We start from the raw sequence: 19,444 nt of genomic DNA on the forward strand, positions 1-19,444 counted from the left end.
TCTGTGGTGTCCTCCTCTTCATCCTTGACCTCAAGTGCAAGCTTCATGGATTGATGAAATTCTAGGGCCTCTCAGGATTCCTCATCAACAAAGATGTCTAATGGCAGGTATGCCATATGGACTATGTTGAACATGTGACGTCTGTTGGTGGTGTACAACTGCTACTGCAACAGCTACTTCCAGATGTGATATTACAGTGCAAGGATTCCAATGGGGTATAAGTAGTGCTTGCCTCGGCAATGAGATGGTGATAGGCATTGTTGAGGACATGCCAGCCGTGTGTGTGCATCCATTGGAGTGCCCATGCCGGTGGAGTAGGGGTATGGACATAACTCTTCAGGGAGAAAGACCTCTATGAAATCCTTCTCATCCACGCGGTCAGAGAAGTTAAGGATACAGCACCAAGATTGGAGGTTGAGGCAAAGGACATGGTGAGGGAAGCAGAAGATGGTGGAGGGCTCCATCAGGAAGATGGAGTTTTGGAAGAAAAGCATGATGAAGGTGATGTGGGAGGTGTAAAAGACATGGTGAGGGAAGCAGAAGATGGTGGTGGGCTCCATCAGGAAGATGGAGTTTTGGAAGAGCATGATGGTGGAGGGCTTGTTGTGCCACATCTGTTTACTCCTCCTACATATAAGCTATCATGTTTCTTGATAGGTTCTAAAGAAGGGAGGAAAAGGCTACAGGTAGCCTTGTGATAAGGTCCTATAAAAAGCTTTCGACCAAGTCATGGTTGCTTGCAGGATGCAATAGTGTGCCTTTGTGATGTTCTATGCCACATGACATGGGAGGTAAAAAAGGGTTGGATGACTCTTCTTGCACTTCTGGGGACACTGTGGCATGGGTCACTGAACAGGGTTGTCCTAGCACGGGTCGGGCTGGCACTTGGATGTGCAGTTGTGCGCTGACCTAGTGGGGTAATCCATGAGGTTTGTCTCTATAAAATTGGGAAAGGTTTCACTTATCATGGCCTCTAGTAGGGTCCAGCTTCTACTTCTTGTGGGTCAGAGAGAGTCAGAAGGGGAAGGAGCCATTGGGGTGGGGTGTGGAGGGGGTCTACTTGGGGTGGTAGTGCTTTAGCTCTTCCCAATCGATGGCATAATAAAGTACTTTGGCAAGGATCATAATTGCCCCAAACTTGCTAGTGGGGTTGGTGCAAATACTTTAGAGCTCGTGATGAAAGTGGTCGGCCTAGTTGAGGGCCTAACCCAGCTTGAGGCGAGAGAGAAGGAAGAGGTTGTAGAAGTTGTACGTGTCCCTCCAGTGAAGGTTGGTCAGCATGGTAAGGGCGCGGACAAAGGTGCGTAGATCTTGGTGGGTGATATCTTCCCACTTTGACGGCATCCTTGTTTACTAGGCCCCTGAGGTTGGTCAACATGGTCAGGGTACAAGCACGGGTGCGTAGATCTTGGCGGGTGATATCTTCCCATTTGTTGATGCCATCCTTGTTTATTGGGCTCCTCATGATGTCGTAAACCATGCCTTGTGTATCAATGAGCTTATTATAAGGTTCTATGGGTTGCGGCAAGTGCAAGGCCTCTTGGACCACATCAATGGTGAGGGATACGGTTAGGTCAGCACTTGTAGCATCACAGACAATTTCGGTACTGAGATGGGTATCATAGGAAGAGATAAATTAGAAATAGGTGGTGAGGTCATGGAAGAGAAGCTAGGGCTGTGAGTTTGAGCCTAGAAAGGTGATCCATGCATTGATAGCACTCCTGAGTATGGTAAGTGAGCTTGTGCTCGACCTTCTCCTGTTCAATTGTATCAATTGTATCCGGCTATGAATCATGTGGCGTTGACTTCTCAAAGCAACTCCATGCCAAGTGGGGAGGAGTCGATGGGAACGCAACTACATGATACTTCAAGAGCTTGGCAACTTTGGTGGCCTTCCTCTATCGAGAGTGAGGACTATTGTGTCAGAGGAGGTATTAGATGCCCAGGAGCAGTCACCAAGATGAGAGTAGAGGATAATGAGGACTACAAGGCAAGAAAATTTTTTGGTGGCCTTTCTCTAGTAGAAGTCAGAAGTATTGTGGCCTTCCTCTAGTAGAAGTCAGAAGTATTGTGTCAAAGGAGGTCTCAAATACCTCAGGAGCAGTCACCATGTGATGAGAGTAGAGGTTGCTGAGGACTGGAAGGTAGGAAGAAGGCAAGAAAAAACAAGAAATAGTTTGGCTTGGTGCAGAGGAATGGGAAATGAGAGGGGGGCCCTTTGTTTTTATAGTATTTTACTTGGGAAACTACGTACACAATGGGTATGTAGTGGTACTGTGACACGAAGTTGGGGTTTGGACTTCGGTCACTTCTTAGAACCAAAACACACTTGCATGAAACCTCACAGCCTCCTCACCTCCCTTTCTCTCCCTAGGTTAAGATAAAGATATACACATCAAAGGTGAGATCATGATTCATGGAAGGAAAGATGAAAGGCTTAGGAGAAGCAAGGATTTCTGCCAGTCTTGCAGCTCCAAACAAGAGGGCGATTCTTTGTTGGAAGAAAACCTTCCGACTCAGGATTATGTGAACGGAAACATACGGGGAATATTGGTAAGGTTCATCCGTTCGAATTGGGCGATTTGGACGGAATATATTAAAGAAAATGAATATAGAAATCACTTACAAGAGGATAAGACACATGGGGTTTGCCTTTTGATAAGAGATTATGAGGAATTAATCATGATTAAGAAGAAATAAGGGCCAAAAGTCTATAAAAACAGAGATACACAGGGAATTGCAATTTTAAATCCATAAAGGCTGTGCAAGAGAGGATTATATAGATACGTAGAGCTTGAAGAGAGCTTCGCGTCTATATAAAAACTTTCAAAAACGGGCAACCGAGCGAAAAGTTATGAGCATTTTACTACAAGACTATAAAACTGCCATAATTCTATAAAAATAGAGATACACAGATAATTGTAGTTTTAAATCCATATAGGCTGTGCAAGAGAGGATTACATAGTGCGTAGAGCTTGAAGAGAGCTTCGTGCCCATATAAAAACTTTCAAAAACGGACAACCGAACGAAAAGTTATGAGCATTTTACTACAAGACTATAAAACTGCCAAAATTCGCCTAAAAGTTAGCAAATTTGGGAGAAATTCTGATCATCAATGAAGTAAGGGATTAAGAAATTAGTTACATGAGTGGAAAGAGCATATAAAGAGCTTCCTAGCCATATGATCAATTTAAGAAACCAACACCCGAGTGATGAGTAATTACCGGTTGAAAATTGGGTATTGGACCACAAAAACTGCACTTTCCTCTCTTTGCATGAAACCTCAATTCTGATCATCAATGAAGTAAGGGATTAAGAAATTAGTTACATGAGTGGAAAGAGCATATAAAGAGCTTCCTAGCCATATGATCAATTTAAGAAACCAACACCCGAGTGATGAGTAATTACCGGTTGAAAATTGGGTATTGGACCACAAAAACTGCACTTTCCTCTCTTTGCAGGCATGAAACCTCAATTTTCACATAGTCTCTTGCCTTTCATCTCCTTCATGATTCAAGCTCGAGGGTAAGGGTTAACATTGCTCCGCGGACAATCGTAAAGATTTACCTATGGTCCCCAAAGTCTTTCCGCATGCTCATTACCGCTAAAACCATTGGTACCTCCAAAGGAGGGCGGCAATAAGGCAAGGGCTACCTTGAGAAGTCACAGGCCCACCAAGATAATAACTCCTTATCCCACTTATCATGAATCATCAAAGAGGTCCAAAATTGGGTTAAGCATGAGGAGCTAATGCTAAATGAGACATTCACATGTAAAGAGAGTGTTTGAATAAGGGTTTGAAAGATAAGAGAATGGCAATGACACAAAATACTCAATTGAGGAGGCTCATTCCTTGATTTGAAAGGGAGAGGAGGGCTCCTTTTATAGGTGGAGAATCACTCTCTCTTCCATTGTTACAAATTACAACATAAAAATCTTCAACCCTTCAGTGACATAAGGGTAGATGTCACCATCAATTGTCCTCTTAGGCTAAGTCTTCTATTGATTATTAAATTGATGACTTTTTGACTTTGAAAGTGTCATGAGATAATAGCCAAGTCTAAGTGGCATGTAGGTGGAGATCCCACTTACACATGGCGGAATTCTCCTCTTCCATGTAGGCATTCTAGAAGAATATTTCCCAATTATGCACCTACACACACTCCTCCACATGCCTTCCACACTCCCCAACTTGTAGCCTTATGGTGAATACCATATTAGTAATACAATAAAAATCCATGTGAGCATGAAGGCCCACTTTTATTTTCCACATCACTAGCCTATCTCCCATACCAAAGTATTTATCAAGCATACTTGTGGCATTTACAATGTGTGCACCCTAAATCAAGTAAAACCATTATATTTGAAGATAGAATGCTGTTATCGGGGTAGCCACCAAGCCGCCGCATCACCACGCCGTTATTCCATTGTGGGCGCCGCAATCTTCTTGGACAAGCTTCCACCTTATTACCATTGCGAAACCATCAAAATATGCACAAAATTGACAATGAAAGATATCAATTTTTCACGCCACAGTACATACATTCACATGCCATTATTGGAAACGTGTGTACGCATAATAGGGTACATAAATTCACGGGCCATTCTTGGGAACGTGTGTACACATAATGGGGTACATACATTCACGGGCCGATCTTGGGAATGTGTGTATGCACAATGGGGTACATTCATTCAGATCTCCGAACGTGTATACTAAGGTGTGAACGTGCATGCACAGAAGTGGAAACGTACATGATGCAAAGAAGTGAACGTGTGTGCACATATAGAAAGCGCATGCGCAGAAGTGAACGTATGTGTACATCTTGCACTGGTTTTTTTTTCTGCCTAACGTGGTGGTATTCCATTCTAATCACACTAGCAATCAAGGTGATAGGCCATACCATGGGCTATGCATGCACTCGTTATGGGACCCCATTCAGAGATGTACCGAGAAGGCCAATGATTAGAGAACCAAATGTGAGCATTCGGGTTAACTCTCCGTCGTGTAGAAACCTTCCGTTTTTGGTTTCTTCACACTGCTTTCTTCAACTCTTTTTTCCCTTTCTTTGACATTTTTCAATGAGATTTTCTAATGAGTGCCCTTCTTCATCTGAGAAGGGTGAGGTACCTATTTTTGGTCCATGTGGTGAGGCTTGTGAGGGAGCCCGGTGGCGGTAGGGTATTTTGTGGTGCAGGGCTCTCTACTACATGAGAGGTGGCTGAGTGGGAGGTGGAAGGAGTATCATGTCGCAGATATGTTTGGAGATGGTCTTGGGGCTCCATGAATTGGGAATGCTTTTCCTTGCAATTTTCGTGTTGCTGGGAACCTTGGGTTGTCATTGCTATCGCTCCTTGGTGCTTTTTGTTGTGACATAAGAGGTTGGGGTAACTGTTGGTGTGACCTTAGGGATCCAAATGCTTATGTTACCTGATTAAAACCCTTGGGCCACTTGAAGCATATCAAGCACCCCCACCATCTTTGTGGAGCGTATTTTTGTGGAGGTCAATTTGTTTAATAGGGCATCATGAACTACTCTACTTTGGTAGCCAGAGTTGTCTCTGCTCGGCATAGTAGCCTTGGGCCTCCAAGAACTCCCTTTCAACAAACCATGTTTTCGGTTTGGGATTGAGGTTTGGTGTTTGGGTACACAGTTTACTCAGTGGCTTGGCTTTGACTTGTGGATTGTAGATCTTTTGCTTGGGTACCTAGATTATCAATTTCCCTTTGTAGTAACCTTGTGCTTGGAGCAATATTTTTGGTACCCACCACTTGTCGCCTTTCTCATGAAACCATTGGTGCTAGTGGGGACAAATTATTTTGTAAAGTTGGATGTGTTAGTGGTATTCATATTTGGGTTAGTTTTTGGAGAGGCCACATGCGTCGAGGGGTACTAGTGTTTGATGGGTGTGAGCACTACTTTGATGGGAGAATGGTGTTGAATTTTGACAGGAACTGAGCTACTCATCCATCATAAGGATAGTTACCTATCCGACGGTTAGTTGCAAGGTAGTAGTTCAGGAGTCCCAGTCTATTTGGCATCGATTGTGTCCCATCCATCCTCATCCCAAAAGCACTTCTTCAGGAATTATACCTATAGGCATGACATAGGACTTCCCTTCTAAGGGGTTATTCCCAATGTAAAACATAATAGTGAACAATCCTATGCATGGGGTTTTAACTGTGTCTACTCCTTCAACTTGCACATTTGTGGGTGTCAACAATGGTTGTTACAACACTTACCAAGTTGCATGGGACATTAGGTTATGGCTCGTGTCAACGAAGGCAAGCTTGTGTTCTAGGCTAGTCTATGTGGTCATGCCGAGGCATCAGCTCCTAGTCCTTCTCTTTTAGGTCAACTTGAGGAATGTTTATTGAAATTTGACAGTTGGCGCAAGTTTTCTTGGTGAGCCTTAGATTCGGATTGGGCCTCTCGTTTTAGTGTACTTTCTTTTATTTTTTCTTCTTTTTTCTAATGAATGGTCTTCAAGGCATTCTCAATCAATGGGCCATAGTAGCGTCTAAGTTTGCTAATGTTAAAGAAACTTTGCATTTCGACATCGCTTAGTGTTTGAATGCACACTAATCCTTGTGGGGTGAATTCGTAGAAAAGGAATGGTCTTATACTTGAGCTTACGCTTTTGGTTTTTTGTGTTATATAGGAGAACCAAGTCACCAACTTCAATATCTTTCTCTGTGAGCTTTTCATTGAACCATTCCTTGGACCTCAGAGTTTTGACTATCATTCTGTAGACAACGGTCTTCCTCTAAGCATTCAAGTTCAAATAATCAGTCGGTTAGTACATTTGCTATGAATCTCTCCTTGATGGCAATTCTTGAACTTGGTACCAAGAATTCGATGGATATGACAGCATGTGTTCCATATCTTAAGTGAAAAGGTGTCGTGTGATGGCGCCTTTGTAGGCCATCCTATAAGACCAAAGAGAAACCGGTAACTTCTATTCCCAAGCATTGCGTGAGGCTTCTACCGTCTTGGTTAAGGTAGCACAGATAATCTTATCGGTGCTTTCCGCTTGACCATTGGCTTGGAGATAGTAGGGTGAGGATGTACGACCATGATTTCACTCAGCAAAAACTTAATTACATCATTGAAGAAGTGGGTTCCCCTCTTGCTTACTAGTTCGAGCGGACACCCAAATCTAGTAATATGTTCTCGTAAAGAATTCGGTTGTACTCGTGCATCAACCTTCTGGGTCACACGGGCCTCTACCCACTTGGGTTCCCCTCTTGCTTACTAGTTTGATCAGAGATCCAAATCTAAAAATATGTTCTCGTCACAAGAATTCAGTTGTACTCGTGCAGCATTAGCCTTTTGGGTCGCACGTGCCCCTACCCTCTCGGTAAAATAGTCCATTGGAAGAGATGATGAAGCACGCTTAAGTACCTCGAGTTGCTGGACTAATTGGTCAAGCAAAGTCAATGCCCCACTATTCAAATGGTTGAAGAGACACTATAGGGTACGGTTGTGAACATCAGCATTCGTTTCAACCTTTTACAAATTTGGTTGCATTTGGCGGCAATGTCTATGGAGAAATATCATCCAGCTAGCTAGAGTGGGCTTACTCAAGGATGTGGAGATATTCGAATTCTTGAAGACAATGCCTCATGATTCCATCTTGGCCACTTGTAAAGTTATCCTGCAAGGGGCTACTTTTTTGATAAGGTGTCCTGCTCTATTATGATTGAGAGCTCACTCCTAGGGAAGGCCATTAGCCAAATAATGGGCGATTTCTTCCGCCCATCCGGAACAACACAGAGTTTGAAGAGTGGGGCATCAAAAAGTTCTTCCTCTACTACTCCGACCAGCAGTTCCCCATTGGGGATGCGCAACAAGTCATCAGCATGCACATGTTGTGAGCCTTTTCGCATAGTCATAAACTCTAGAAGGATTAAGAGCCATCGGGTTATCCTTCCCATGACGCGCAAGGCTTATTGACAAGGTAGAGAAGTACCTAATGTGGTCGATGAAGAGTACAAATTTGTTGGCCAATAGATAATGGTGGTACTGCTTTATAGCATAGACCATCAAGAGTCCTTCTTGTTCCATGCTAGTGTAGTTTTGTTCCGCATCATTCAGTTGGCACATCTGTCAAACCTAATAGGGAAATCCATGTTATGCTCTCCTGGTTATGCTAAAACGCACATCTATGTGCACATGGAAAATGATATCCCATTTGAGACATTGTAGAATTAGTACGCTTGCTAGGGCTTTCATGAGAGTGTCATATGCATTTTGACACTCATCTGTCCACTCAAAGATGACAAGTTACAAGGGTCTCGCTATGTTAGCGTATAGGATTATAAATTGTCCTATGAGATGTTGGACACCCTTGAAGTTGTGGGTGGTGGAAGCTCAAGAATTAGCTTCACCTTGCTATCACATAATGGAGATGTCCTGTTTGGAAACAATGTGACCAAGTATTATCTCATGCCTCACCCCAAGATTGGGATTTTTTTGGGGGGGGGGGAGAGGGTAGGGATATTTGATTTAATCTACATTTTTTCGTACCTTTCTAAGACACCAGAGATGTGCTTTTCATTTGGAATTGACACAAAGGTCATCCATGAAAACTTTAAGGAACTCCCTAAGATATTCCTTGTATGTTGTGCACATAAGCCTTTAGGAAGTGCTTGGGGCATTGGATAGGCCGAATGGCATAAACCTGTATGCATAAGTTCCCCACTCTGTAACAAAAGCAATTTTATGTTAATCAGTCAGGTCTATTTCCACTTGGTTATAGCCCGAGAACCCATCAAGAAAGTTGTACGTCTCCTTGTCTGCTACTAGTCGTTCTAGCACATGCTCGTTGAATGGTAACAGGTAATGGTCCTTCATCGTGGTTACATTAACCTTTTTGAGGTTAATGCAAGCCTAGATCTTCTTGTTTTTCTTAGGTACTATGACTATTGCGTGTAGCCATTCTGTGTGCTCTATCTCATAAATGAATGCAACTTCGATGAGTTTGTCAACCTCGTTCTTGACTATTCTAGAATACTTTCAATTCATTTGGTAGGCTCTATGCCTTGATGGCCATGCTCCTTCCACAATGGGAATGGTGTGCTTCACCACCTCCGTGAGTACGCCCTTGTATATTTCTAGGCAAAGTAGTCTTGAAATTATGTGAGTAAGTTAATGAGGTCTTTTTCTTCTCTTCAGGAGATAGATCCTTCCCAATGTATACAGGTTTAGGATCCTCTCATTAGGTCTTGCTAGGTTAACCTCTTTAACCTCAACCGGTCCATTGTAAGATGTCCCAAGCTTCCCGTCTCATGGGTTCTTTGCCTTCTCAAAGTGTACGAAGAGGTCATCCACATTGTATGTTTTGAAATGCTCAGGCACCTATCTAACGTCTTCCGCATAGGTGCTCTCCTATAGGGTGTGCTTAGCTTCCTTCTCGGCTTCTAATAAAGCTTTGTTCTTTGCCCTTCTCGTAAAGCGAGAGAGTTTTATGGACTCAATCAATCCTATGGGGTCATCTCTCTATGTGGGTCATCTCTCTATGTGGCCAATAATCTAACATGAATTTTTGAACCCTTTTTGCAATCAATGTGGCAAAAGTCTACATGGGAGTCTATGGCTTTGACATATCAAAGCCAATGGTCTTCTTTCCCACCCTAGAAAAGATATAGGTCATCCTTTTTTTATCTTTTAGAGCCCCAAGCTACCATCTCTTGGTCACGGAGATATCGCCTTCAAATCCGAACGCACGTGGCATTGCTGCAATGCTCAAGATATAGATGGAAGGGATTTCCTTATCATCTGCCCTAGCATATATTGTGCCTGTTCTCATTGGGAGGATGTCCATAGTTGCAAGAATGTGCATCCAATTTTTCGAGTCTTTCGACTCAAGAGTGAGGTAAACTCTGAAGTTTCACAAACCTCATCCAACATTTTGGCACATGTTTAACTCAATGGTGTTATTGGTGGTTGTGGAGTCTACGACAAAAGGTCCATCACTCATTGAATGAGTTTTTCATGTTCGTGGGTTCACTTTGAGAATTTCATCTCTTCCAAACAAAGATGTGGACCGTGTGCCAATCATGGGCCATTCAAGTCTCTCTCATGAAGGGTTGGCCTAATATACAGTCATAGAAATTAGGCTGCTGAGAAAAGTTCATCACTACAAAAGAGTGGTGAAAACTTAGGTCAAAAGCTTTAATTCTCAAGTTTCGCAATAACCACATGGGTTTTGTTGTGGCGAACTTGACGATCACGCTGGTAGTGTATAAGGATGGTCTCCCCCACTTCTCCCAACACTGCTTGGTAAAATGATGCTCACCCCAACCCCTTCGTCTAAGGTGGCGGTGACTCGGTTATCCTTGTATTTCATAGGGAGGATGGCATTCATGTCATCGCTTTCAAAGTGGTGGCCTAGCTTATTCAATGCTATCTTTGGAAAGGCTTGGTGACGGCCTCTACCTTAACGAGTTAATCATTATTTTCTAACTCATCTCAAGAGTCTTCAATCGGTTGCTCTTTCATTCCCTTTTAACTTTCCATCCATCCAATCCTTCCATAGGCTTGGACTCCCTTCGACAACAAAAATTTGCACTTGAAAGAAAGGTGGAAAGTCCAACTATGTCTCTAGGTGTCTGTCCACTATCACTTGCATAGCTTTTGTCTGGAATGTGTATAGGTCCCATTGAGTGTGGTAATCTTCAATCATTATCCAATAGTTTGGAGGAGGTCATAGCCTCAAAGCTTTTGTCCTCATCCGCTTTCTTGGATCATAGGACGGATTAATTCTTTCCTTGGTCTTCTCTTGAGCAAGATGAAACTAGTTTTTGCATTGGCATCCTCTCCAATGGTAGGGACCACTAGAGGTTCAGCCTCTAGCATGCTCTTACTAGTTCTTGGGCTTCTTCGAGTCTCCTTTTTTTCTCAGTAGAATGGAGATACTTTGCTAGCTTCTTACGCAAGTTGCTAGGGTCGCTAACTTGTCCCTCCAAGTCTTTGGCAAGCTAGTGATTCACTTCATCCTCTGAAGAGGATGAAACGATGTTAGAAACTGTGTCCTCACCTGATCCCTCTTGAACTATCACTTCACCTTGCCTATCTTCTTGGTTTTTTGTCTTCTAGTCATAAGGACGTTAAGCATATTATTGTCCATTTAAGTATTAATTAGTAAGATTTTGCAATGAAATAAAATCTTACTTTTTTGCTTATTTATTGGGTATGTATAACTTTGATTAGTGCTAATTATCTTACTTAATCATGATTAAATTTATAATGTTTAACCTCCTTAAATCCAAATTTCAACTAGAATTAATCGAGAGGCTACTTGGGAACCTCGTCTTAAGAGACTCCTCAAAAAGCTTTATCAAGAGAACTTTGTCAAGAACTAGATTGGGATATTCCTTGAGAACATCTTTCGAAGTGAGACTCCTTAAAAAAACTGTCAAACTACCCCCAGAACCTCATCACAAGAATCCTTGGAAGACTCCTCAAGGACCTTGTTGTTGGGAGACCTATTAAAAAACTCATCAGGAGACTCCAGGAGTTTTAACGTATTGGGGTGAGGGAAATATTGTGGCACCTATTAAGGTATTTTTGGAACTCTGTATTTTCTCTACTAAGCATCCATCTTCACCTTAACGCTTCCTTGTGTTTAATTCTTTCCCTATGCCATCTCAATCAAAAGCTCAATAAAAGATTGCATTCTTATTGGGCCTCATACGTGCAAGCACACAACCCTATTTTTACACCGCGTAAAATCAATTTGTCAAACTTCACAGTTCTATTGATCCCTCCCAACTCACCACCTCTATTTGTTTGTTTCACTTCACCTCATCATCCAAGAACAATGATATATGTCTTTTCCACAACCTCAAGCTCAAGCTACCTTCCTCACATAACTTCTCACAAGCAAACCCAATTGTATGATGGGAACTCGTGTAGGATCATCTACAACAAAGTGTGTAACCACAACAATTGTTCCACAACACTAGAGTATGTGGTGTGATGTCCGTACGCTAATACATTACTAGTGATGGAAAATAAAAGAATTAGATAATATATCAAGCTATGAGGGAGTTATGGGCAAAGTACATGTGTGAAGTTCCCTTAACATATCTGATCATCTTGTATATAAGTACATTTCTCTACATTCTAATGGACTTTTACATGTGTAAGCTTTGCTTTCTTGCTACCCTCTACCATGGCACACTTTTATTGATTTGTAGGTTTCATGGTTTTTAGGAGTTCTCTAGCTCTGATATATGGTCTTTTTCTTGTGCATTCTATGAGAACACATACTTAATATCTGTGACCTTCCATCTTTAACCCTGTTATTGACGCCCACACCCAAGTACTTTGAAAACCCATTGTCTATGAATCTCGAGTATTTGGAATGCCCCCTTTTTTTATACCAACTCGCAACTTAAAGCTAAAAAAAATCTTGCATCTTGAGTATTTGGAATGCCCCCTTTTTTTATACCAACTTGCAACTTAAAGCTTAAAAAAATCTTCATAAGTATATACAATTTAAGCCCCTGGCTTTCTCTTTATTTTTAAATAGCACCAATTTTTTAAATGAACCAATTTATACCACACTTAGTAGTTTCATCACTTTTCAATATAATGTATGAAAGTTCACATTTACATAAATTAAACCTACGCCATTTTTATGGTTGAAACCACTTTGTGGCTCAATTACAAGACTGGTGTTTTAACACTTCTGCAAAATTGGCTCTATAATTGACCCAAGAGACAATTAAATGCTTTAGTTTAGGGCTAATATATATTAGAGATAAAGCGCTAGGAGTCGTCTAGGAAACATATACATTACATTTCCCCAAAAAGCTATGGAAGTCTGATTCCAAATTAGGGTTTGAGGATGTTCTCTAGGATATTTGCAAACAAGGGGAGCCAAGGATAGCCTCATAGCTTTTAGGGTCGGAGAATTATGTGAACTTTACCATTAAACCATTAATATTTAATCGAATAGATTGTGGACCTATGGTGAACCTTTCACGGTACTCAAACTCAATCATAATAATAATAACAGTAAATATTATTTTGTTGTTATTATGATACTATTTTTAAATAAAATCAACCCCGCTCATTTAAAAAAGGTAAACATCTTGGCTTTTTGAAAGAAAGAAAAAACTTAAGGTCGGCATCCAGAAAGCAACGCATCCACTACACTCTTCCTCATAAAGTAGAGTGCTCGAAAACTAATTGTCTCACACATCAGTGTTACACTCCAGAAAGCTGCCATGCATCCAAAGAAGCTGGGAGGATTTTTCTAATATGTCTACTCACCAAGGAATTGTTACGCACTCAAAAGTCATCCCCCCTTGATATGACTTCCTTACAAGTCGGCCGAAGATATATGGTGTGCTCAAATTGAGCTACATAGCTTCCTTTTATATCACATAACGGCGGGTATGGCTGCAACAGTTCGTAAACTTTTGTTAGCCTCTCTCTCTCTCTCTCTCTCTCTCTCTCTCTCTCTCATACACAAGATTCAGCCTTTTAAGCGCACAGACTCTCAGCACACTGTGAGTTGAGAGCATTAAAAACCCTAAATCCTAAGGTTTCTAGAGGCCTTCTCCACTGCCCACTGTGTAATCCTAGGTTTGGATTTTACACCTCGTTCAGATAGCAAGCACACTAGACAATACAAAAAGGAAAAAAGATGCTCTTTTGCCGGCGCCCTACTTTCACCCAAGAAAACCCATGCCACACTTACCAAAACAAGTGCTGGTCCCCCTCTTAAGGGAATTTATACTAGACAGAGACTGCACTGATTTGTTAAAATCAACCAATAAATGCAAATCTGAATCTGGTCCTTGGAGAGGATCTCCCACTTCTTCCTTAGAAAGCATGCCTTCAATTCTTTTGCCTTTATAAAACAACCTGTTGCTTAACCTAATTCAAGCTCCCAATGGTCAATCATTGATAAGGCACTCCTACAATCTTCATCCCATGTCCGTCAACCAAAGTCAACACTGTTAAAAACTCTTGGCATCATCACCAACCGCCATCTAGGTTAGGGTCATGTAAGTCGTGCTTGGCGCACAAGTCTTTCTAAACCCTCTTTGCAAGATGTATATGTTGTAAGGGCCAGCTGGGCACTTATTAGACCATTGTTCAGGTGCTCGAGGAAGCCCAACTTGGTGTTAGTCCCTTGTCCAAGTCCTGGGCAGGAGGTCCAGTCAAGTGTGAACACATTTTAGGTCTTTGGTTACCTTTTAGTCTAGACACTTTGAGATTGTAGACATGTGGAAGGGCCAAAGGAGGGTGCCCACCTGCCTACAATAAAGTGGAGTGAACATGGAGTTGTGCTAGCCCTAGCCTGGCCTAGCCCCATAAAGGAAGCCCAGCCATAAACGTGGATAATATCTTGCATCCTGTGAGCAGAGTGTTCAGCCCAGGCATAACAAGACATATGAACACTCAAGCACTTGCATAAAGGGGAACATAGAGATCTTCATCATCATCATCTTCAAGCAACACAAGGCGGCTGTGCAGGCCAGCATTCAGCCCATTAACGCACCATTCCAAGGGCAGCCCAGGGGCCGCAAAAGCAGCCAGCAAGAAGGCATCATATGGCGGCCAGATCCAGTAGCAAAAGGCATCAGGACAGGCTGCCCAGAAGAGAACGCAGCAAGGCCACAAAACCCACCATTGTGGGCACCTCCAATCAGCCCGAAAAAAGTCCATCTTAGCCCCATACGGTCGAAAAAAACAGGTGTTCTCTGTTCACAGCCTGTGGACAGTAGTAAGTGGTCATTTACTCTTGCAATATAAACAAGCATATACACTGGCACACCAGGGGCCCTTGAAAGGGTAATTGGGACCCAATCTGGTGTTCTGTGTGCCATCAGTTTTCAGCAAGCTTCACTATTAGACTCATGTTATCCACAAGGGTGGCTATCCCCATATCTCCCAGTATTTCTTAGTGATGATGCTGACACTAATGCCACCATCTAAAATTGATGTAACCTAAAGTCTGTTTTACTTCACAATAAGTGCTGCATTCATGCCCTCACTCTCAAAGTAGTGACCTAGTTTGTGTACATACACTTTAAGGATGGTTTTGCGAATAGTTTCTTCTGTTTTGGACTCGTATGAGTAGTCTGGTGGCAGTTGTTCTTCCATATCTTTTCACCAGTGGTGCACACTGAACAAGAAACATGATTAGAGAAGGTTTTTTTTTAAGTGCTTCAGAGCCCTCTTTGCAAGATGTATAAGGTTGTACGGGACAACTGAGCACTTATTAGACCATCAGTCGATGCTCAGGGAAGAAAAAGTCTGTGTCGGTCCCTTGTCCAAGTCCCGGGCAAAGGTCAAGTCGAGTGTGAACACTTTTTAGCCTTAAGGTCTTTGGTTACCTTTTAGTCCGGACCATAGTAACAAAAAAAACCTGTTTCTAGCTTTCAAAACCTCGAAACAGTTTTTAAAAACCTCAAAACCTCAAAACCTCTCCAGTACGGCAGTTTCTGTGTTGGTCCTTTGTCCAAGTCCCGGGCAAAGGTCAAGTCGAGTGTGAACACCTTTTAGCCTTTAGGTCTTTGGTTACCTTTTAGTCCGGACCATAGTAATAACAAAAAAACCTGTTTCTAGCTTTCAAAACCTCGAAACGGTTTTTAAAAACCTCAAAACCTCTCCAATACGGCAGTTTCGCCCAAATTTCAGGATTCTCTCTCGCGCGCCCCCTCCCCCCCCCCCCTCTCTTGCGGGATTTTTGTGGGATTTTTTATTTTTGTTTTTCTTCCATGTCCTCATCATCACCTTCCTTCCCTCTTCTTCTCCTGCCTCCCTCCTTCCCTTTTCCATCTTCTGCTACTTCTTTCACCTCTACTCCTTCATTCTTCTCCTCTTTTTCTTCCTTTCTCTTTTTCTTCTCCCTTGCTCTTCTTCTCCTATATTCTTTCCCCTTTTTCTTCATACACCATCCTTCAATGTCTTAAATCTTTCCCAATTTCTACCTTCTCCTATATAAAGGCAGCCCAGCCATTAGCCAAGCATTAAGGAGGCAGATGAACACTCAAGCACTCGCATGAAGGGGAGCATACAGATAATCATCACCATCATCTTCAAGCACAAGGCGGCTGTGCATGCCAGCATTCAGCCCATTAACACACCATTCCAAGGGCAGGCAAACGCATCCAGCATGAAGGCATCATTGGTGCTCAGATCCAGTACCAAAACGCATCAGGACAGACCGGCCAGAAGAGAATGCAGCACGGCAGCAAAACGCACCATTGTGGGCACCTCCAATCAGCCCCGAAACAGTCCATCTCAGCACCATACAGTCCAAACAGAGGTTCTCTGTTCACAGCCTGTGGGCAGTAGTTAGTGGTCATTGTACATCCATTTATTCTTGCAATACAAACAAGCAGATACATTGGAAATGGTGGGGGCTCTTGAGAGGGTAATTGGAACACCTAAAGGGTATAAAGACTAATAAAGGGGCCATTTGTCACACATTGGGCTAGGGGGAGAATGGACAAGCATGGCCTCAATATTTTTTGAAAGATATCCCAAGTGCAGTCATAAGGAAAAACACATGAAATGAAGGAGGTGAACCATTCACAGCTGGAAGGTAAAGTCCTTGCTCTGTTTATGAATTTTTATCACTGGTGAACCAGTAATGCCTTTCACACAAACATCCACCTTCAAATTAACTGTTTGCTTTGTTCTCTCAGTCTTGCTTACTCAAAACGCTTTACAAGCGATTCCTCTATGACGGCTTTAACAGCCCTTCGGCCCTGTATTAGCCCTACTCTAAGCTTAATTTTCCCACCACATTGCTCTTTGTTCTTAGGCCTTAGAGAGTGCTACACATCCACCCATGTGCTACACCTCTTGAGCACTCTTTTCGTCTCAAGCCGTTTGGGAGCTGCAGCATGTTGCAGCATGACATCTTACGCGCCTGCAGCAAGGAGGCCAATAGCCGGCAATTATCAGTCCACATACCTCTATCTAGCAAATAGAAGAAATCCTTCACCTCCCTCTTGGTGCATGGCCACATGGAACAAGGCCTCTCTCCTTGTGGAAGTCATAAGCATCCAATGGATTAAGGTTCAAAGCACACAATCCAAGGCTTCACGACCACCTGTTGGTCAAGGACCCCTCCACCTTTGATCAGGCCTGCAAATGGCAAATCTTTCTCGATGACAACATGCGAGAAAACTATTCCATGCAATTGGCCACCGCGCCAATAACAGCCCAAAGCTCATTAGTAACGTTACCTTCCTCTCCTCCTAGACCCAAGCCTTACTAGTGGCACCGCCCCAAACCAATTACTCACATAACGTGCCACCACACCCCTCTCCACTGCCAATCTTTCAATCCCAACTGTTGCCTCTCCAAGCACACCCTATCGCTCACGGAAAGATTCCAACCAGGTCCATTGCTACACCTATGGAGCCCATGCGCTCTGCCATCCCCGAGGCACTCCTAACACCTCATCTCCCTTTGCTGGTGCCTCACATGGACTCTAAACCACTTGTGCACACTATAGGTGCACCCGCAGGGAAACCACCTCTTATGTGTTTCCTTTGCCATGAACCTCATAGGCTGGCAGAATGCCCTCAAAAGAAACGTCTACCAATGCAACCACAATGTCATGGATGTGGAATTGACTATTACTATAAGGATTGCCCTTTGCAATCAGTTTCTCATTCCACAGTCGAAGGCATGCCATCCCTCAATATGTTGAGCGTTCAAAATGGGAAGATATCCACTGTCCCATTGAACGTCGTCACATAGTTGCAGACCAAGCTAAAGAAGGTCACATCCGGGAGAGATGATCATGCCGAACTGCCACTCCCCCATGCAGCCCAGTAAAAACTCACCAGACGAGAAAAACCACTCACCACATATCCCAATGCCATCCTTGAGAAGCAACATCTTCAGGAGGCCCAAGCACTAGCAGAGCAATACCAGGCTCAACTTGAACTGCCACCCATTTTTGTAACCTTTGACGCCGTACCTGAGTGCGCGTCATCCCCCATTGAGCCCGAACTTCCGCACCAAGTAAGGTAGGAACCCCCGCAAATGCTCAAGGCCAAGGACGATCTGTTCGCCAACATGATGTTGACAAACGACGATTTTACCCCTCCTGCACCTCCTCATCCTCCAATGCTTAATCCCCAAATGGACAAGCCCAAATCCCACGTTCACATCGAACAGCTCGATATGAACACTCACACAGAGTCCGGCAAAGACTCACGAGATCCGCACACCAAATTTGTTGAGGTATTTTATCCTCCTGCTGCAACCACCTCTCGACTTGCACACCTGTTAAATAAGGACCAAATTGAACTTCCATATACTATTGCTGGTCCACCCTATGATCGAGACCCCGCCCCTCCAAAAGCTCCTACTCATCAACGTGACCTTGCCGACCTCTCTACCTTCCTTTCCTCCCAAATCCAAATGCCCATAGGAACCCTGTTAAAAGGTAATCCAAATTTATGGAATGACCTTCGGGTTTGGATGGAACGCAAACTACAGGCTTATGTGGAAGAGGAATCTCCCTCAGATTCCTCGGATGAATCTGCTCCCCATCATCCAGACTTACTCCATCACCACCACCCACAACCCAAAGGCGCACCAACAATTCGTGTCAATGCACTGAGACAATACTTTGAAGGTGATGAAACAAACGCAGCATTACCCATTTCCTATAACGGACATGTGGTCAAAGGCATCCTGGATGGAGGTGCTGGTGTAAGCATCCTCACACACACACATGCTGGGAAAACTAGGGCCAACCACACACATATAGCTTTTATTGGCTACCGATGTAGGTCTTAATGGTATGGAATGCCATGGCTGTTTCGGTGTCGACAAAGCCTTAGCAAGTAGTTATGTTTTGAGCACCTTGGCCAAAAGGCCAACGTAGCTCTAGCTGGGCGCCAGTGTAAAGGAAAACCTTGTGTCATAGGTCTAGGACTAGTGAGCACCGGTGTGTGTGTGTGTGTGTGTGCGTGAACCCATTTTAAGCATGGAACTAGCAACACCATTCTTGGGATCATAGAAGATAAGGGGCCATGGGCTGTTTCAGCCCATTAGCTAGGCCAAATGGAAAGTCAAACTGGTGCCACCCGTGTGTTAGCAGGATGGTGTCGTATGGACGGGAGCCAGACTGGTGCCACCCGTGTATGGCCTGGACTGTGTTCGACCCATGGGATTGTCACGCCATAGAAGAGCCAATATTCGTACCGTGTCTTGCCTATGGGACTGTCACTCCATAGGGAGGCTCGTGCCTGGAACTATGTCTTACGTATGGGACTGTCACTCCATAGGAAGACCAGGATTTATGTTTTACGTCGTGCCATTTTTGTGCCGATAAATATTTTGTACTTGTTCCATGAACGGGAGATATGTTCATGATACTATTTGCACATGCACTCATGTTCTGCATGTTTGAAACTGTTTTCGTATGACTTGTATTTTTGTGTTTGCCT

The 19,444-nt window shown here is 43.3% G+C and overlaps 1 protein-coding gene across 1 annotated transcript in view; it reads right to left on the reverse strand.

The window, feature by feature from the left end:
• Positions 1 to 13,001: 13,001 nt before the first annotated feature.
• The window catches only part of LOC147629438 (methionine aminopeptidase 2B-like), a 52,299-nt gene continuing 45,856 nt past the window's right edge, over positions 13,002 to 19,444 (reverse strand). Inside the window, exon 12 of the mRNA XM_086812715.1 lies at positions 13,002 to 13,412. Coding sequence (XP_086668841.1) covers positions 13,302 to 13,412 — 111 coding nt within the window. The 3' untranslated portion in view covers positions 13,002 to 13,301. The remainder of the gene's footprint in view (positions 13,413 to 19,444) is intronic.

The sequence above is a fragment of the Cibotium barometz genome, chromosome 18, assembly GCF_041138505.1.
Source record: "Cibotium barometz isolate CiBa-2024 chromosome 18, ASM4113850v1, whole genome shotgun sequence".
In the NCBI taxonomy this organism is placed as follows: Eukaryota; Viridiplantae; Streptophyta; class Polypodiopsida; order Cyatheales; family Cibotiaceae; genus Cibotium; species Cibotium barometz.